This window comes from Malaclemys terrapin, chromosome 12 (assembly GCF_027887155.1).
Source record: "Malaclemys terrapin pileata isolate rMalTer1 chromosome 12, rMalTer1.hap1, whole genome shotgun sequence".
Lineage (NCBI taxonomy): Eukaryota > Metazoa > Chordata > Testudines > Emydidae > Malaclemys > Malaclemys terrapin.
This window is the reverse complement of record NC_071516.1, coordinates 26,872,869-26,892,252: the sequence shown is the minus strand read 5'-3', so window position 1 is coordinate 26,892,252 and position 19,384 is coordinate 26,872,869. Positions and strand designations below refer to the sequence as shown.

Genomic DNA, 19,384 nt, shown 5'->3' with positions numbered 1-19,384 from the left:
AGCCTAAGGCAGGGGTCCCCAATGCGGTGCCTGCGGGCGCTGCGGTGCCCGCCGGGACGTCTAAGTGCGCCCACGTACTTGCCGGCGGACAAGCATCCACCGAAATGCTGCTGACAAGCAGCAACGTCAATAGGCGTCGCCGCTGAAACGCTGCCGATTTTTGCTGAAAATCGGCAGCGTTTCAGCAGCGATGCCTATTGACGTTGCCGCTTGTCAGCAGCATTTTGGCGGATGCTTGTCCGCCGCCACAGTCCTCCGTGGCTCGTCATCTGGTGCCTGCCAGACGAAAAAGGTTAGGGACCACTGACCTAAGGGGACCCTCTGTGGCTCCATGGTAAGGCTAATGTAGTAATCCAGGAGTGCATGCTTGTTACTGGTTTGGTAAAATCTAATTCTAGAATATACCACCAGTTTGAGTGTTTGCCCTGTTTTCTGCCAGCCTGCCTGAATCTGGCACTCTCAATTCTGAGCCACATATCAGACAGCGTGACAGGTAATGGACCAACTTCTGTTGGTGAGAGAGACAAGCTTTCAAGTTTACACAGAACTCTTCTTCAGGTCTGGAAAATGTACTCAGTGTCACAGCTACATATTAGGTAGAACATATTGTTTAGCATAAATAGTTAAAACATAAAAAGTAAAGTGGCCAGTGAACACCTTTCTAGTCATAGGAGTGGCAGTTCATGGTAGATCAGCTCTTTCCTTTAGACTTCAGAGTAGCAGCCGTGTTAGTCTGTATTTAGACTTGCTTTTCTTTCCAGTCAGCAAATTCTTTAACACACACTCAGCTATCTTAATAAAATAAATTTAGTATTTTCTTTGCTTTCTGCCATTCTGCCTCCCTCTTGGAAGCTTGAAACATCATTTCAGCTTATTTAGTTCGTCAGTTTCCCTTTGGATGGCTGTGGCGTGAACAGAATGGCTCCCACTTACAAAAGTGTTGAACTTGTCCCTGTATGCAGGCCTGGTCCTGTATGCCCTTTCACTGACTCCAGCAGGGTGTCTGCACATACAGGACTTGCAGAGTCAGGCCCTGAGAATTGCTGGTGAAAGGTATTGGCGTCTTAAGGCCTCCAAGCCTAGGTACAGCAGCAGTGCAAGCTTCTCCCATGCACGCTGGCAGGGCAGCCTCAATCATGATCTGGAGGGACCACCCTTTAATGACAAAAGTATTCAATCTCCTTAGCCCACTGACTCCTTGGTGCCTCTGCTGAAGCAGCCAATGTGGGTGCCATAAGTAGGTGAGGTGGATGCTTGGAAGAAGGACCTGAAACTAGTCCACCAAAGTCAGTGTAGTAGTAGAGACAAGGTAGGTGAAGTAGCCTTTTATTGGACCAACTTCCAAGCCGCACAGAGCGCTTCTTCAGGTCTGGGAAAGGTACTCCCAGCATCACAGCAAAATGCAAGGTGGGACAGATTGTTTAGCACAAGTAGTTAGCGCATATTGTAAGGGACCATTCAAGGTAGAGTGGCCCGTTAACACCTCTGCCATCATAGGTAGGGCCCTACCAAATTCACGGACACACAAAATGCATCACAGGCCATGGCTACACTTGCAGATGTAGAGCACTTTGGGTTAAACCAGCCTTCGGAGAGCGCACCAGGGAAAGTGCTCCAGTCTGTCCACACTGACAGCTGCAAGCGCACTGGCGTGACCACATTCGCAGCACTTGAAGCAGCATTTGGAGCGGTGCATTATGGGCAGCTATCCCACAGAGCACCTCTTCCCATTCTGGTGCTGTGGCTTGTGGGAAGGGGGCGTGGAGTGCGGGGCATTCTGGATTCTGTCCCAATGCCCTGTGATGCATTGCTTCGCATCCCAGCAATCCCTGTGTTTCCGTCCACATTTGGCACCATCTTTCAACGGTTTCTCTGCAGAACGTGCTTTGTCTTTGGCAACAAAATGGCAAATGAAATTTAATGTGGATAAATGTAAAGTAATGTACATTGGAAAAAATAACCCCAACTATACATACAATATGATGGCGGGCTAATTTAGCTACAACAAATCAGGAAAAAGATCTTGGCGTCATCGTGGATAGTTCTTTGAAGATGTCCACGCAGTGTGCGGAGGCGGTCAAAAAAGCAAATAGGTTATTAGGAATCATTAAAAAGGGGATAGAAAATAAAATGGAGAAGATATTATTGCCCTTATATAAATCGATGGTACGCCCACATCTTGAATAGTGCATACGTATGTGGTCTCCTCATCTCAAAAAAGATATACTGGCACTAGAAAAGGTTCAGAGAAGGGCAACTAAAATGATTAGGGGTTTGGAACGGGTCCCATATGAGGAGAGATTAAAGAGGCTAGGACTTTTCAGCTTGGAAAAGAGGAGACTAAGGGGGGATATGATAGAGGTATATAAAATCATGAGTGATGTGGAGGAAGTAGATAAGAAAAAGATATTTATTTATTCCCATAATACAAGAACTAGGGATCACCAAATGAAATTAATGGGCAAGAGATTTAAAACAAATAAACTTCACACAGTGCACAGTCAACTTGTGGAACTCCTTACCTGAGGAGGTTGTGAAGGCTAGGACTATAACAGCGTTTAAAAGAGAACTGGATAAATTCATGGAGGTTAAGTCCATTAATGCTATTAGCCAGGATGGGTAAGGAATGGTGTCCCTAGCCTCTGTTTGTCAGAGGGTGGAGATGGATGGCAGGAGAGAGACCACTTGATCATTACCTATTAGGTTCACTCCCTCTGGGGCACCTGGCATTGGCCACTGTCGGTAGACAGGATACTAGGCTAGATGGACCTTTGGTCTGACCCAGTATGGCTGTTCTTATGTCTTCCCTTTCGGTCTGCGGGAATGGAGCCCAAACTGCTGCAGAACATGCTGACGAGTCTCGCCAGCATTTCTCGTTTGGCAGTCGAGTTACTGCTTAAGATCCAAAGTGACAGTGAGGAGTCCGATATCGAGTTGCGTAACGCATATGACACGAAATTGCTTGTCTCATTCATGGATGTGCTCTCCACCGTTGAACGCTGCTTTTGGGCTCAGGAAACAAGTACTGAGTAGTGGGATCACATCGTCCTGTAAGTCTGGGATGACGAGCAGTGGCTGCAGAACTTTTGGATGAGAAAAGCCACTTTCATGGGACTGTGTACTGAGCTTGCCCCCACCTTGTGGTGCAAGGACACGAGATTGAGAGCTGCCCTGCCGGTGGAGAAGCAGGTGGCTATTGCAATCTGGAAGCTGGCAACTCCAGACAGCTACCTATCGGTCGCTAACCAGTTTGGAGTGGGAAAGTCGATGGTTGGAATTGTGTTGATGCAAGTTTGCAGGGCTGTTAATCGCATCCTGCTCAGAAGAACCGTGACTCCGGGTAACGTGCATGACATTGTGGCTGGATTTGAACAAATGGGTTCCTCTAACTGCGGAGGGGCGATAGATGGGATGTATATTCCTATTCTGGCACCAGCCCACCTAGCCTCCAAGTACGTTAACCGAAAGGGATATTTCTCCATGGTTCTCCAGGCGCTTGTGGATCACCGTGGTCATTTCATTGACATTAACACAGGTTGGCCCGGAAGGGTGCATGATGCACGCATCTTTCGAAACACTGGCCTGTTCAAGAAGCTGCAAGCCGGGACTTTTTCCCAGACCAGAGGATCACCATAGGGGAAGTCAAAATGCCCATTCTGATCCTTGGAGACCCTGCTTACCCTTTAATGCTGTTGCTCCTGAAATCCTACACAGGGAGCCTGGACAGCAGCCAGGAACGATTCAACTCCAGGCTGAGCCGGTGCCGAATGACTATGGAGTGTGCTTTTGGCCATTTGAAGGGCCGCTGGCGCTCTCTTTATGGGAAGCTGGACTTGGCTGAAGACAGCATCCCCGCGGTTATATCCACGTGCTGTACCCTCCATAATATTTGTGAAGGGAAGGGTGAAAGCTTCACTCAGGCATGGGCCTTGGAGGCTCAACACCTGGAGGCTGAATTTGCACAGCCAGAGAGCAGGGCTATTAGAGGGGCCCAGCTTGGGGCTGCAAGGATTAGGGATGCCTTGAGGGAGCAATTTGAGGCTGAAAGCCACTAGTAATGTCTGGTGCTCTGCACGGGAGTTAAGTGCAGTGGCTGTGTTTGGTACACTGACTTGCAGTGCTTGTTGCTTTCCTGGGCTAAGGTATATTTTTGCTTTATGCACTAATAAAGTATGTTTTCAAAGTAAAGAAACTCGATTTATTGAAAAGAAAATTCATTTATTTAAAAAAAGCAAAGTAACACAGAAATACCAAAAAGGCAAGGGGGTGGGATGGGGACTGGTTCACTCATAGGCTTGAGTATGTCCTGATTTCATGCTCCCGAATCCTGTCTGGAGTGCTGTGCACTGGGTGCTGCACTTCAGGATGGCTATAAGGCACGTTGAGGGGGCTTGAGTGCGGTGGATAAGGGTTGCAGTTTTCGTGGGTGGGTGGTGAAGCTACTGGGGGCGGTAAGAACCCGGATGTTGGGGAAAGTGGGTTGGCGGGGAAATGGCACAAGGGGAAGAGTTTTGGGACAAGGGCTGCTTTTGGGGTGGGGAGGGGCGTGAGCGTGGTAGTGTTCCGCCTGCATGGCGACGAGTACCTGGATAGAGTCCGCTTGGCGCTCCATTACGCTAATCAGCCATTCCGTGCTTTGCCGCCGGTGTGTCGCGTTTTCCTGATGGATCCTCCTTTCGTTCTCCCTTCACTTCTGTCTTTCAATCCTCGTTTACGGACTGCTGCATGACTTCATGCAGCATGTCATCTTTGCTTTTATGCGGCCTCTTCCTGAGTCTTCTCAGTCTGTTGGCCCGTGATAAGAATGACGTCTGAGATCTCAAGGTTGCACCTATACAGGCAAAATGCAACACTTCACAGAGGCAGCATTGTATACACCAAACAGAGCAATGACTCCCCTGCACTTAAGGAGGGCAATCACAAAAAACATACTTTGTCTGTCCCAAAGCGAGCGCACATAACCCACGGGAGCCCCAGAAATGGTGAGTAAGCACAGGGTCCATGGGGACTGATTGTTTCATGGCCATACTGTCCTCCGGGTTTCTGTGCCTTGGGAAGAGCCAACAGTTGCAGGGGGCACCTACACTGATCACTGTCCCAACATTTTCCACAGGAGTTCGTCCTGGAAGATATTTCGCTGCTGAGGGTGACCAGGGAAGCAAGGGAGGGTCTTTTCCTACAATGCGGCTTCCGCCCTGGCCCATATGCAGCTTGCCTGTGTGCAGCAATGGTCCCCCCTCCTCGCCCAAAGAGCCCGTACCTAAAAACTTCCTTCCCTAAAAGAAAGCTGCTTACCAGGAACCTCCTCTGTTGTTTGTCCTACCCCAAGCAGTGGACACCGCAACTGGCTGCCTTCCTCCTGGCTCGAGAAGAACTCCTGGCTGCATGCATCTAGGGATTCTGGGGTATCTCCCCCCCGCCTCAGCACCATTGCTTGTGCTGTCTTCCTCCTCCCGCCCCCCCCCCTTGCTGTGCTGGGCTCAGAAGTATCTCCGGTGGTCATTGAAGTGGAGGTGGGATCGCCCCCAAGTATCGCGTCCAGCTCTTTGTAGAATTTGCAGGTCGCGGGGGCAGCACCGGAGCGGCCATTTGCCTCGCGGGCTTTGCGGTAGGCATTCCATAGCTCCTTCACTTTAACCCGACACTGCACAGCATCCTGGTCATGGCCCCTGTCCATCATGGCCCTTGATATATGCCCGAAGGTATTGTAATTCCTACGGCTGGAGCGCAGCTGGGACTGCATAGCTTCCTCCCCCAAACACTGATGAGGTCCAGCACCTCGCCATTGCTCCATACTGGGGATCGCCTGGTGTGTGGAGGCATAGCCACCTGGAAAGATGCACTGAGAGCACTCCCCGCCTGGCTGAGCAAACAGGAAGGGGATTTTCAAAATTCCCAGGGAATTTAAAGGGCGGGTCTGACACTTGGTCACCTGAGGATAGGGCAGCAGAGTTCAACAGTGATGACCAGAGTGGCTAGAACAGGCATTGTGGGACACTTCCGGAGGCCAATCAGAGTGCATTAGTTCAGTGGTTTGAGCATTGGCCTGCTAAATCCAGGGTTGTGAGTTCAATCCTTGAAGGGGCCATTTAAGGATGTGGGGCAAAAATCTGTCTGGGGATTGGTCCTGCTTTGAGCAGGGGGTTGGACTAGATGACCTCCTGAGGTCCCTTCCAACCCTGATAGTCTATGGTTAGGTGTCCACACTGGCGCCGCGGCGCTCCAGTGAGAGTGCAACAAACGTTATTCCTCTCGGGGAGGTGGAGTACCAGCAGCGCTGTAGCTGTGGAGTCAGAGCACTCTACGTGCCTTGCCAGTGTGGACGGGGAGTGAGGTAGAGCGCTCTTGGCGGCTTTATTGTGCTATAACATGCGAGTGTAGCCAAGGTCACAGATAGTGAAATATGGTCCCTCTCCCCCCCAGCCCTATGAAATCTAGCCTTCGGTGTGTTTTTACCCTATACTATCCAGATTTCATGGAGGGAGACAGGGTTTCTGAAATTGGGGGTCCTGACCCAAAAGGGAGTTGTGGGGGGGGGTCACAAATTTATTTTAGGGGGGTTGCAGTATTGCAACCCTTACTTCTGCACTGTCTTCAATCCTGGGCAGCCGGAGAGCAGTGGCTGTTGGCTGGGCATCCAGCTCTGAAGGCAGCGCCCTGCCAGGAGCAGAGCGGAAGTAAGGGTGGCAATGCCATATCATGCCATCCTTACTTCTGCACTGTTCTCTTCAGAGCTGGGCGGCTGGAAAGTGTCGGCTGCTGACTGAGGGCCCAGCTCTGCAGGCAGCAGCACAGAAGTAAAGGTGGCAATACCATACCATGCCATCCATACTTCTGTGCTGCTGCTGGTGGCAGCTCTGCCTTCAGAGCTGGGATCCCAGCCAGCAGTCACCGCTCTCCAGCTGCCCAGCTCTGAAGAAAGCGCTGTCGCCAGCAGCAGCCCAGAAGTAAGGGTAGCAGTACTGCAAACTCTCCTACAATATCCTTGCGTGTGGCACCCCCACTCCCCCCACTTTTTTTGGGGTCAGGATCCCTACAATTACAACACTGAAATTCCAGATTTAAATACCTGAAATCATGAAATTTGATTTTTTTTTTTTTAATCTTATGACCATGAAATTAACCAAAATGGACTGTGAATTTGGTGAGGGCCCTAGTCATAGGACAAAAAGGGGGTGTTTGGGTTACAGATTGTTGTAATGGATTTATGGTTTATTACATTATATCCATTGTTGCAACAATCTGTTGGACCAATAAAAGATATTACCTCATCCACCTTGGTTCTCTCACACACATCCTGCAGGGGGTAACCAGCGCAAGGTGATAGCCACATCACCAAATCACATTAGACTTCCTTAGCCAAATTCCGGGCTGTGGGTCACATGTTCCCATCCCAGATCCATTTCTCTGGCTGATCATCAGCCTTTAGCATTGGGAATCCAAACCCTTCTTTTATTTTTGTTTGGTGAAAAGGCAGCTGTTGATACAGGAAGCACGTAGGGTCAAATTCTGCCCTGTGCGGAGTGGTAAGGATCCTGCTAACCGGGACAGGTTTTCCCATGGTGAGGTTCAAGGAGGTGGCTTGGAGGAATGGTGAGAATTAAATGTAGTTCTCCTGTCTTTGAATTAGCTTTCCCTTGCTTTATATCTTGCACATGCACACATTGAAAACTGCTATCGAGAAATAGCTTGATTAGTTGGAGCAAGGCTCACTGTTACTTTCAGTTTAGGCAGGACCTTAGTTGAGCACAGAATTTTAAAGCCACACTTGTTTATGTAGATCTGGTCATAGCAGTGACGATGGAGGTTGTCTCCACCACGGTTTTATGTTGTATGATGCAAGGTTGATTAATGATGCTAGCAAAATACCGTGTACAAGAAAAACTAAACAAATCTCTCTCATTCCAGTTAAATCAATATCCATGTTCCAGAAGTCTGTCTGATAACAAGAGCACAGGACACAAACTACCAATTTGACTGCCAGGAAAAATAAGGCTTGCGTGTCAGTCATTTGTTCTTGGGAGGTGTATGTTGCGGTCAGACAGATCTACTGCTCCAATGACTCAGCAGTAGGGAAAGGGTGATCCAATGAATGGGGCTCCAGGCTGGGAGGCCGGAGACTTGGGAGCTGTTCCTGCCTCTGCTACTGGCTTAGTGTGCGCCATAGGGGAAGTGGCATCACTTACTGTCTGTTTCTCCATCTTGGAGACAGATGTCACCTCTGTAAAGCATGGTCCATGGATGAAAAGTGCTGTATAAGTGTATTGATGATCATCAGTTGTACAGAAATGATTTGATGCCTTTTGTGCTCTGCAAGATGGCTTAGAGAGATGTTGCAAAGGCCCCCCCACAAAAAAGGAAACTTGAGACTTTAAAGGCTGGATTTTTCAGTGGTTTCCCCAGTATAAGCCCTGCAAATGTGCGCATGCAGTCTGGCATATTTGTATGCAAAGCAAATAGTTCAGATCCTTTCTAGCCATTACCAAATGTGAGTTTTTGCATATGTGGATTTGAGCTTGTGTGGGCTTAAAATATTGCCCTAGAAATGAAATGGTTTCTTTGTCCATTAGTTATAAGCTGTCCTAGGCTCTGGGCCTCTATGCTACTGTTTGTTTTGCTCTTGAAATTTGGTAAGTTTTAAAGCTGTCTGTTTGGAAGTGGTTTTCTGCTTTGAAGAAGTAACTTTTAAGTTTATAAATATCTTGAAAATAAAGAGACTGAGGAGCAGGCCAGCAAAAGCTACAGAGAGGCACTTGCAGAAGACAACCTTTGTCTGTTTTTCAGGGAGGGAACTTGCTCTTCCCCTTGTCTTGAAATAGGAACAATGATAACGACTAAGTGAAAGCCCAGCTAATCTACAAAAACAACAAAGAGTCTGGTGGCACCCAGCTAATCTGTATCCCGAGCGCTTTTGTAAATTATCCAAACCCAATTTAAACACTGTGCGGAGACCATTAGCTCTTGTCATCCCTGCTTAGCAAGATGGGCAGGAGATGGTGTGTTCCAAACATCTGTTGTCTTGTTCCACAGCCCATCCAAGTCTTAAACTTTCTTTGCGCCTCACTTTCCCATGGGAAGCAGAGCTGTTTGCCACACAGATTAGTTCCATGCTGCCTCTTGTGCTGAGGTGTGTGGGGATTTGGTGAGAGGAATGAACGTATATATTAGGAAAAATCTGTTTCTGGTTGAAAATCTAGGGTTTTTTTTATCTATCTGAACATCACACACTCATCCTTTTCCTAGCATGAGCCTAGATGCTTCCAGCTCTTTGCTGGCTGATTGCCAGCACTTGAAACTAACCAAGGGGAAGGTTTATATTCTCAAATCTTGATCTATGTCCCTTTCAAGTCAATGGGAGGCTATTTATTTCATTGCTGAGAATCAGGACTCGTGATGCTCCCACTACCACCGCGTGCCCTCCTGTTGTCTTCTGCTCTTTTACTCTTTCCTCTCCCTTCTGCTTGCAGTCTAATCACTTTCCACTGAGAAAGGTAATAGCTACAACTGGATGATGGATTTAATTCCAGTCTGTATCTGCTTCCCTTCATTCATCCCTCCTGATTTCAGGCTGCCTGACTCATTTGGCAGCATTTTGTAAATTGCCTTCTGCAAAGAGGCAGGTGAGCGTTTTCCTCTCGTCTCCAATAAGTTATCTGGGTTAAGCTTTTATGTGGTTGTGTGAGAAAAATGGAGCAGTAAAGCTTCAACTACATTGAGCAGATGTCGCTTAGCCACAACTCAGTGCAGAACCCCCGAAGGATAGATTAAGACTCCTTTTCAGAGGTATATTAATAATAATGACTGCATGTTTCTGTAATTCCTCACATCTAAATGGATCCAGAATTGCTTTTCAGAATGTACTGTCTCTGTTCATATTTTAAAATGCATACTGGAACATACAATATTTATGTGGCTTTAAATTAGTTATAGGGGTTCTGTGGCATGCATACAGTAGTGTGTACAGCACCTATGTGAATTGTGTTGGTGTAAAAACACAAATACGTGTATAATACCTGTGTGTATTCTGTATATACAGTTAGGGAGAATACGTGATGGAATGGGGTGGTACACTGGTTATAGTGACATGAGTTTGGGTTGCACACAGTAGTGTGTACAGCACCTATGTGAATTGTGTTGGTGTAAAAACACAAATACGTGTATAATACCTGTGTGTATTCTGTATATACGGTTAGGGAGAATACGTGATGGAATAGGGTGGTACACTGGTTATAGTGACATGAGTTTGGGTTGCACGACTTATTTGTGGCCTGGCTCATTATTTATGAGCAAAGCGACAAACGTAGGTTTGCCACCCCTAAACATTCAAAAATCATGTCTGTCCCCCAAAATAACAAGATTGGTTTAAAGTCCATGAGACTCTAAGAAAATAATAAATTGGGGGTTCTTTATTTACGTTCTGGTTTTTGAGCTCTTGGGGTGCACCCAAGTCATCTTTTTTCCCCCCAGGCTTTTCTCCACAGCCTTGAGGGCTAGAAAGTTACATCTTGTCTAAAAATGAAATTGCATGAGAATCTCCGTTCGTTTGACTCCAGGAGCTGATTTGACCAGTTGCATGACCCTAAGTGCTTTTGCATTGATTGCAGGTCCCTGTAACTCTGGCAAGCCCAGAGACAGGGTGTGTGCATCCCATTGTAGCAATAGTTTTAAAATACTCCATTTAAAAATAACTGACCTCTTCCCAGTGTTTCTGACAGCCGTCAGCAAATTAAAATGGAAAGAATTTAAACAACCAGATTTGATGCTCCCTATTTCTGGATGGGCGGTTTACTTTTTTTATTTTACACTTCAGTCAGTTTAGACAATGGAAGTACAGGGGTCAGTTTAAATGTTTGTTTTAGAATCAGTCTCCCTTCCCTTAGCACAACGCTGCTGCTTTGGGATTCTCTGCCGAGGGAGCAACCTAAATTTTTTTTTTTCCATTGAAATACAATCATTCCTTGAAAACTAACACTTTTGTATCACCCCTGCATTCTGGCCCTGCCCTGAGTTGGCATTGTCCTCTTGCTTGTTCTCTGAATTACTTCATTTTGTGCACTCTGCAAACGCTGCAGAAACTCCCTAGTAACTGAAGCGGCAGTTGGAAGAGAAATAAGCCGTTTTCCTCGTTTATGTAATGTTACAAGAATATTCCTGGCTTCCAAGGGGCTCTAGCAATAAAGTCTCACCTGGCAGAACCAATCAGAAGCTTGTGTGTTCATCTTGTTGCCATGTTGAACTCTTACACCATGGAACTAATCAAAGGTCTAGCCTCCTAATTATTAATGTATGTGAGAGCAAGGAAACAGGCTGCTCTTTCACTCAGCTCGTGTGCTCAGGATCTTAATGTTTCACTCAGGAGTCTCAGTGACATCTGAATCTGGTGCTTCTCTTGTTGGTGCCAGGAGCATTGCAGAGCTGCTGGCATGTCCCTTCAGTGAGAGGTCTGGGGAAGAGGGTATAGTTGCAGCTCTGATAATGTAAAGGTTTCCGGTTTGGTGACATGTAGGTCAAGGATAAATTGTCTGGGATCCTTGCATTACTTAACTGCAGTTAACAAACACCGCCACCTGTCTACAGAGGTCTGAGGGCACTTGCTGCTTTCACCCAGTGGCTGCTGTCCTTAGCTGGCACATCTTTCCACTCTGCCATGTGAAAACTCATCCAAACGCCTGTTTAACAGGCATGCTTTATACTGTGCCCTGAAGCCTGGTGAATTGGCAGAGGAAAGGGCGCTGCACTGAGCAAACCCTGAAGCCATCTGTTCCAGGAACTGACAGCAGTTGAGACATGATGGGGCATAAAGATAGAGGTGACTTCTTTACTAATCTGCCACTAGACCTTGCAGGCTCTGTAGATTGTGACCACCAGCCCTTGGAATTTCATCCCAAAGTGAAGGGACATCCAGCAAAGCCCAGCATGAGGGTGACGCAGAAGCCTGCCTGCTTACTTGGAATGGGCAGCACCTCCCAGCGCTAGCTGAAGCTTCTCTGTGGTGCCCGCTGGGTAGCCCTTGGTATAGCGCATTATAGAGTGACAAAGGCAGGGCTGTGGCAGAATCTGGATCAGAGAGGAAAGGCTACAGCCTTTTAGCCAGCTCTGTAATGTAGGTACTTACAGGGTCCCTGTCACCACAGTATCTGAGCTTCTCATGGTCTTCGATGTTCTTATCCTCACAACACTCCTGGGAAGGAGGGCAGAGCTGTTGTTCCAATCCTACAGATAGGAGACTGAAGGCAAAGAAAGACCAAGTGACTTGGCCAAGGTTCCATACACTGTCTGTTGCAGAGTGGAGAATTGAACTTGGGTCTCCAATAACCCAGGTTAGCACCCTAACCACTAGGCCATCCTTCTCTCTGGGCCACCTGCAGAGAGAGCACCACTGTGGCATGCTGTTGCTACCTGATAACTCAGGAGCAGCAACTGAGATGCATCTTGGCAAAGGAAAGGCACTGCCCCCCATCCCTGCTGCCAGATAGAAGGGGCAGCCATAACTCCTGCCTGCTTCTTGGGATACGGTCCCCTGTCAATTAGCATTGCTTCAGGATTGAGTCGAAAGAGACTTTATCATCTCCAGCCGATAAAGAGGGACCTGAAGTGCACAGAAGACTTGGTGTATGTGCTGAAGTTTCTGATTGACTTGGGGGTGGGGGCACCTAAGTGCACTAGTCTGACACTGTAATGAAATTATTTACATTGCTCGTCCTAAGGAATAATAAAATGCCGCCGTTCAGAATCTGCCATAACAAAACATTTCTCCTTCTGACTCTGATAATCTCTTAGCAACCGATTTCAAAGGGGGACTTAAGTCTTGCTAAATTGACGTATGCAGCTGCCTGGGGTTGTTTGTAGTTGTCTGAGTCTCACATTGAAATAGTGTTGTTTGTGGCACAAATACGCTTTGGACTTGATCCTGTATTTGCATGTGCATAACGCCCATTGACTTCAGTAGGAGCTTTAGGTCTGCAAAGAACGAGGACCAGACCTTTTATGTATTTCACTGTGCAGAGCAGCATGTGGGCCGCAATACTGGATGTAGCTCTGTCCTTTGTCACTTGTGGTCTGCTTTCCTGAGGTGACAGGTTTCAGAGTAGCAGCCGTGTTAGTCTGTGTCCGCAAAAAGAACAGGAGTACTTGTGGCACCTTAGAGACTAACAAATTTATTAGAGCATAAGCTTTTGTGGGCTATAGCCCACTTCTTCGGATGCCCCTCTGCCATGTACATTGGCCAAACCGGACAGTCTCTACGCAAAAGAATAAATGGACACAAATCTGACATCAGGAATCATAATACTCAAAACCAGTGGGAGAACACTTTAACCTGTCTGGTCATTCAGTGACAGACCTGCGGGTGGCTATATTACAACAGAAAAACTTCAAAAACAGACTCCAGCGAGAGACTGCTGAGCTGGAAGTGATATGCAAACTAGACACAATCAACTTAGGATTGAATAAGGACTGGGAATGGCTGAGCCATTACAAACATTGAATCTATCTCCCCTTGTAAGTATTCTCACACTTCTTATCAAACTGTCTGTACTGGGCTAGCTTGATTATCACTTCAAAAGTTTTTTTTTTTTCTCTTACTTAATTGGCCTCTGAGTTGGTAAAACAACTCCCACCTGTTCATGCTCTCTGTATGTGTGTATATATATCTCCTCAATATATGTTCCATTCTATATGCAGCCGAAGAAGTGGACTGTAGCCCACGAAAGCTTATGCTCTAATAAATTTGTTAGTCTCTAAGGTGCCACAAGTACTCCTGTTCTTTTTCCTGAGGTGCTGAATTCTGCTGGAATTGGATCACTGGTACTGTATGGCTCCTCCTAACATAATGCTAGTTTCTGTGTAACCTACTGCAGATCAAAAGGGTTTCCCGAGATTATAGTTGTGTGGCAGTAATTTGGGAAATGGAAATGATTCCTTGCTTTTTTTGCAGAAAAGCAAACTCTGAAGAGTGCAAAACTGAAATGGAGAAACAGCCAATCCATTTTTGGGTAAAGCAGTGTCTTTGTCCTGTAGGTGTCTGTGGAATGGGTGTGTTGCGAGGATTGTCTTAGTGTTTGGATAAACATTAATAAACCCAAACATCTTGGTATTTACATTTAGTTTTTATGGGTATAAAAGGGATATTTTTCCCCAAGGGGGAGGCACCTTTGGAGTGAAATATCATGAAATCTGGTTGTCTTGTGATATTTTCACCATCCAGGAACTGAAATACCACTAGAAGATGACACCCTGCTTTATTTGGCCCCATAAATGGCGCTCAGAAGCATTAATAAAAGCTCCAATAGATGAAAAACATAAAACAAACATTAGAAACATAACTGCTACATCCCGTGCATGCCTGCTGATTGGTGTAGGATGGGCTGTTTAGTCTTTCCTAAGGATGGAGCTGGTGGTCACTCTGTTCTCTAAACTAACCCAGAGTCTGTATTCTCCATTGATTGCTCCCCCTATTACCCAGCCTGCCCAGCAGTGTGTTCGGTGGCTATGTCTGGGGTCTCTATTTTGGTAGTCCCATTGTTTCTAAAGGTACTGAAGGGAATGGGGAACGTCCTGAGCCAAAGGCGTCTCTGAAATTCTCAAATTAAAATGAAGAATCTGACTTGTTGCCTGTTGCTTTCACTGGAATAAGAGCCACACCTTGTGGGAAATCAGATTTTGAAGGGCACAGAACTGAAATGGAGAAGATGTTTGTGCAAAAATTTCCTCTCCTTTATCTCTTCCTCTCTGTTTTGTCCTGCTTCAGTAGTGAGATTGGGAGTGAATTCTCTCATGGTCAACAGAAAGTGCTTGTAGCTATAAATCTGTGATGGTGACACAAGTGGTTCTTGCTAAGAAGCATCATTTAGGATGCCAGATTAGGCTGTGACATCTAAAACCCTGCCAGCGGGTATCAAAGTTGAGGCCAGTTCTTCCTTTGGAGAAGCAACATGGGTGTGTAGATGGAATGTGGGCCTGGGAGCCAGGAAGTCGAGGGTCAAAACCTTCATAAATTAGGACCCAAAATTTGGGCTGTTGCCTGACTTGGAAAAGCGCTGAGCTCTGCTCAGATCAAGGGGGAGGTGTTGGGTGCTCAGTACTCTTCGAAATCAGGCCAGTGGCTAGGTGTGGATTTAGGAGCCTGACTTTATACTCCTCCTGAAAATCCGGGCGCCCTGTGGTGTATCTTAAATCACTTCACCTAGGTGTCTCCCCATTTTACGCAGTGAGATAATGTGTCCTCACCTCTCAGAAGTGGTCAGTATTGTAGAAAGTTTTAGGGCTATAAAGGGCTGTGGAAGTGCTAAGTGGTCTTCTGTACATTTGGAGCGTGTCTGTCTTATGGTTCTGCATGTTTTATCAATACTGGGGTCAATCTTGCTTCCATTTCTGCTTCTGTCGGCAACACGTCCCTCTCTTTCAAATTCAGCTCTTACGAATATTGCTTTGTATTGGTCTGAAACGCCCGACTGCGCTGGTTCAGACTCCTTCTCAAAGCTTTGTTCTCTTTCCTTCCCAGCGGATCGTTCGAAAGAGGTGCAGCAGATCCGAGAGCAGCATCCAAGCAAAATCCCGGTAAGTGCCAGACTTCCCTCTTGTGTGTTTTTTGTTCAGTTATTTTGACTGGATATCTGAGCAGAGCTGTCCGTTAGACAGTGCTGCATAGGGCAGAGCCTCTGCAGTCAGTAGCTATGGTTATAATGCTTCGGCCACCAAAGCCAACGCTAAACTGTTTAAAGGACTTTTCTCCCCAGTCTTTTTTTTGTGTACATGAGCTCTGCTCAGTGCTAGAGAATCTCATTGTGAACAGAACAAACCGATGGCCATTACTGTTTCCGCTTCCTGCACCAGCCTTACTAAGAGTCAAACAGCTGATCTGATCTACAAACTACCTAAGTGGCATCCCTGCCTGAGAACAAGACTTTAAAATGCCCTGCTTGATTATTGCAGTAACTGACCCTTTAACCTGTCCTGGGTAATTTGATGGCTCCTCTTTTCAGCCTGATCAACTGAGGACAGGGGGAGGGTATCTTCTATTTAAGTGAGTTTTGGGCTGGATAATTCTTTGCATCCATTATGTGGTATGCCCCCCGTCAATTGCTTAATTGGACACAACATGGCCTAATAGAACGTGCAGGTGACACCCAGGATTGAATGGTATCGAAGTGAAGTGCTGGCCAAAAGCCTTGCTATTGACACACCAGAAGGTGTTCAAGAGCCTCTGCTGCTTTTTGACTGTCTAGATTTGTCCCTGTTGGATTATGTCCTGGCTTCCCGCATGTTTCTTAGGATACTGTCAGCAATTGAAAGGTTCACGTGCGCTCTCCCTCCATAACTTCCTTTTCTCTCTGGCCTGTCTGAGCTTGTTCTAGCCCCGCAGTGGACGTGCCCGTCAGTGGGGAGGAATATTCTCTGCTCGGTAGCTGCTTGCTTTTGAACTCCACTAAAACGGGCCCAGGACTGGCTTGAATTGGCATTCGTGATGCTGGGGGACGTGCCACGTGAAAGTACAGGATCTGCTTCTTGTCTGGTTAGCACCTGTCTTTGGATGGCTTCAGGCTTCTGGTTCCGTCTCATCTGGGTTCAGTTCCCAGCTCAGACTCCCTATGTGACCTTGGGCAAAGTCACTGAATCACTGTCTCTGTTGGGGATACTACTGCTTCCCTCCTCCCACACATTGTCTGTCTTGTCTACTTGCATGGTAAGCCCTTTAAGGCAGGAACTGCGTCTTGCTTTGTGTACACCATTCCTGCCGTCATGGGCAATTTCACCCCATTATTAATACAGGGATGGTACTTAGCTTGTCTGTGTGGCACCTTACGCTCAAGGATCTCCAAGTCAAAGCACTTCTCAAATACTAATTTTCCATCCCACAAATAAGTAAAAATATCCATTTTTAAGTGTAGTGAGGCTGATGTGTGGTGCTAGTGTAATACCAGTAAGTGACAACAACATGGCGGGAGACAGGACTTTGCTCAGCTCCCAAAGCACCCTATGTTTAATTGTAGAAATGGATTTTTCGCTCAATGTGAGAGCACAAGATTGGCAATTAAGGTTTCCCAGACTCTCTTCATGGCTCTGCCACTGCCAGTTTGTGGTCTTGGGCAAATCACATAACCTCTCCACACATCAGCCTCACTGCACTTTTAAAATCAGATTGGATGTTTTGCTCTAGTCAGACTGGAATCAATTCAGGGAGGCCTGTGATATACAGCAGTTCAAACTCAACCATCCCTTCTGGCTTTATAATCTGTGGATGAAGTGCCCTGTCGAAATTGCGGGCTGGAATTTAATTCCCTAAACAGAACTTGGCAGGACACTGAGGTTAGCACTTTTACACTTAAAAGGTGCTGGGGGATCTTTCTGGGCAATAAGTTGTCAGGACGTCAACTTTTCTCATCCAGGAGCTGGTACCAGCAGTACAGGGCTCTCTCAATCCACACTGGAGCACTGGTTCCTCAGACCTGTGGAGAAGAGTGCCCCCTCCTGAGTCACCAAACCCATTTCCTGCAGCTGCTTTTCTTTGGGCTCCCATCCAAATTCTGATAAGGCTGAACCATACTTATCTTGTGAGATTGAGAAGAAAACTGTGCAGCCATGCACCTCTTCATGGCTGAGTCACAGTTCCATTTCTGACTGTGCTGCGAGGCTGCTTATCTGTCCAAACTCTACTGCCAACCCAAAGCATCCTTCAGCACTTCTACTGCTTGGGTAGAATCTTCTTCCTCTGGTCCCCTCCAATGTTCTCCACATCAGGCCGCTCACCTTCTGGTTTTCCATACACCCAGCGCCATCACTCCTTGCTGAACTGGCCATGGTCACCGGCTTCCAAACACATGACCACATGGAATTCTCTTGTGTAAATTCGCTGCTGTCTCATGGAGTCATGGCATGAAGGTCATCTATGACGGTTGAAGTGAGTCCATCTCCCTTCCCTCCAGCTCCCCTGTCTATGCTGGGTATTAGTAGCTGATTTTATGGCATAGTGTGGGGTGCTAATGGGATAGAACAGGGGTAGGCAACCTATGGCACGCGTGCCGAAGGCGGCACGCGAGCTGATTTTCAGTGGCACTCACACTGCTCGGGCCCTGGCCACTGGTCTGGGGGACTCTGCATTTTAATTTAATTTTAAATGAAGCTTCTTAAACATTTTAAAAACTTTATTTACTTTACATACAACAATAGTTTAAAGCCTGTAGTCATGTCACTCTGGGCTGTGATCTTGTCACATCTCAAAAGCAAAGCATAGTAAGGTCGTTGTTTAGATGGGAAACCCAAGGAAAGCCTGAATTTCTGAGTGGCTACCATCCTGCCGGGCTCCTGCCCCAGTTTGGTGTTAGGCAGTGCTTTTGTTGGGAAGTGCCAGTTCAGATGTGAACAGGATCTCTGTCTTACATTGAGCCTGATTTTGAACTAGGCCTCAGCCCTTCTGCTATTGCACATGCTTTTTGTGTGCTTGCAAGTAGATGCAGATGCAGTTACGTAGTCAGGTTTCTAAATGGGAGTGATTGTGGGCCCAGTTAATAGCAATTTTTCACCTGCATTTAATTGTGGATACAAAATTGCTCCAGCAACATTGGAAGAGGTCTCTGAAAATTTAGGCCTGTATCGATAATACTGCATTAACTCTATTGTAAGGTCGTGTTTGGGACCATTAACTGATGATTCCTTGTGCTGAGTCCTGTTGCACTGCAGTGAACCTGGTCCTTGAGCTTTGTGAGGTTGTGACTTCCTTGGGGGAGTACAACAGGTTTGTTTTCTGTCCAGCCTGAGCAATAGATGGCTTCTAAGGAGTTTGCCAAGCTACTCTCCCTCTGCCCCAATTGTCTTTCTCCATAGGCTCTTCTCTTGGGTCTGAGTCCATGCTCTTTAGGCAGCTACTCCAGATTCCAAGCCTGTTCATGGGAGGCTTGTGGGGTTTAAAATACCTTCTGAGTGAGCTGCTGTATTCCGCCCAGCATGCAGGTCTGTGGCTACAGTAGGAAACCTGCCTCCCAAAGGAATGTGATGTATATGCCCTGCATAATGCACTGACTTCATACAATGTAAAAAACAACAGAGTCCTGTGGCACCTTTAAGACTAACAGATGTATTGGAGCATAAGCTTTTGTGGGTGAATGCCCACTTCGTCGGATGCATGCATGCATGCATCCGACGAAGTGGGCATTCACCCACGAAAGCTTATGCTCCAATACATCTGTTAGTCTTAAAGGTGCCACAGGACTCTCTGTTGCTTTTTACAGATCCAGTCTAACATGGCTACCCCTCTGATACTTCATACAATGTATTCATGCGCTTCTGAGAGGAGCTCAGAGACTAGGGGGATGAGGGGAGTATCTGAACTGGAGTAGAGCGAAATAGGATATCGACCCCTCTTCAGTACAGAGTGGGCTGGGACAAA

The 19,384-nt window shown here is 46.8% G+C and overlaps 1 protein-coding gene across 1 annotated transcript in view; it reads left to right on the top strand.

Annotated features, from left to right (window-relative positions):
- Positions 1-19,384, top strand: part of MAP1LC3A (microtubule associated protein 1 light chain 3 alpha) — a 41,246-nt gene that overhangs the window by 5,056 nt on the left and 16,806 nt on the right. Inside the window, exon 2 of the mRNA XM_054045847.1 lies at positions 15,503-15,558. Coding sequence (XP_053901822.1) covers positions 15,503-15,558 — 56 coding nt within the window. The remainder of the gene's footprint in view (positions 1-15,502; positions 15,559-19,384) is intronic.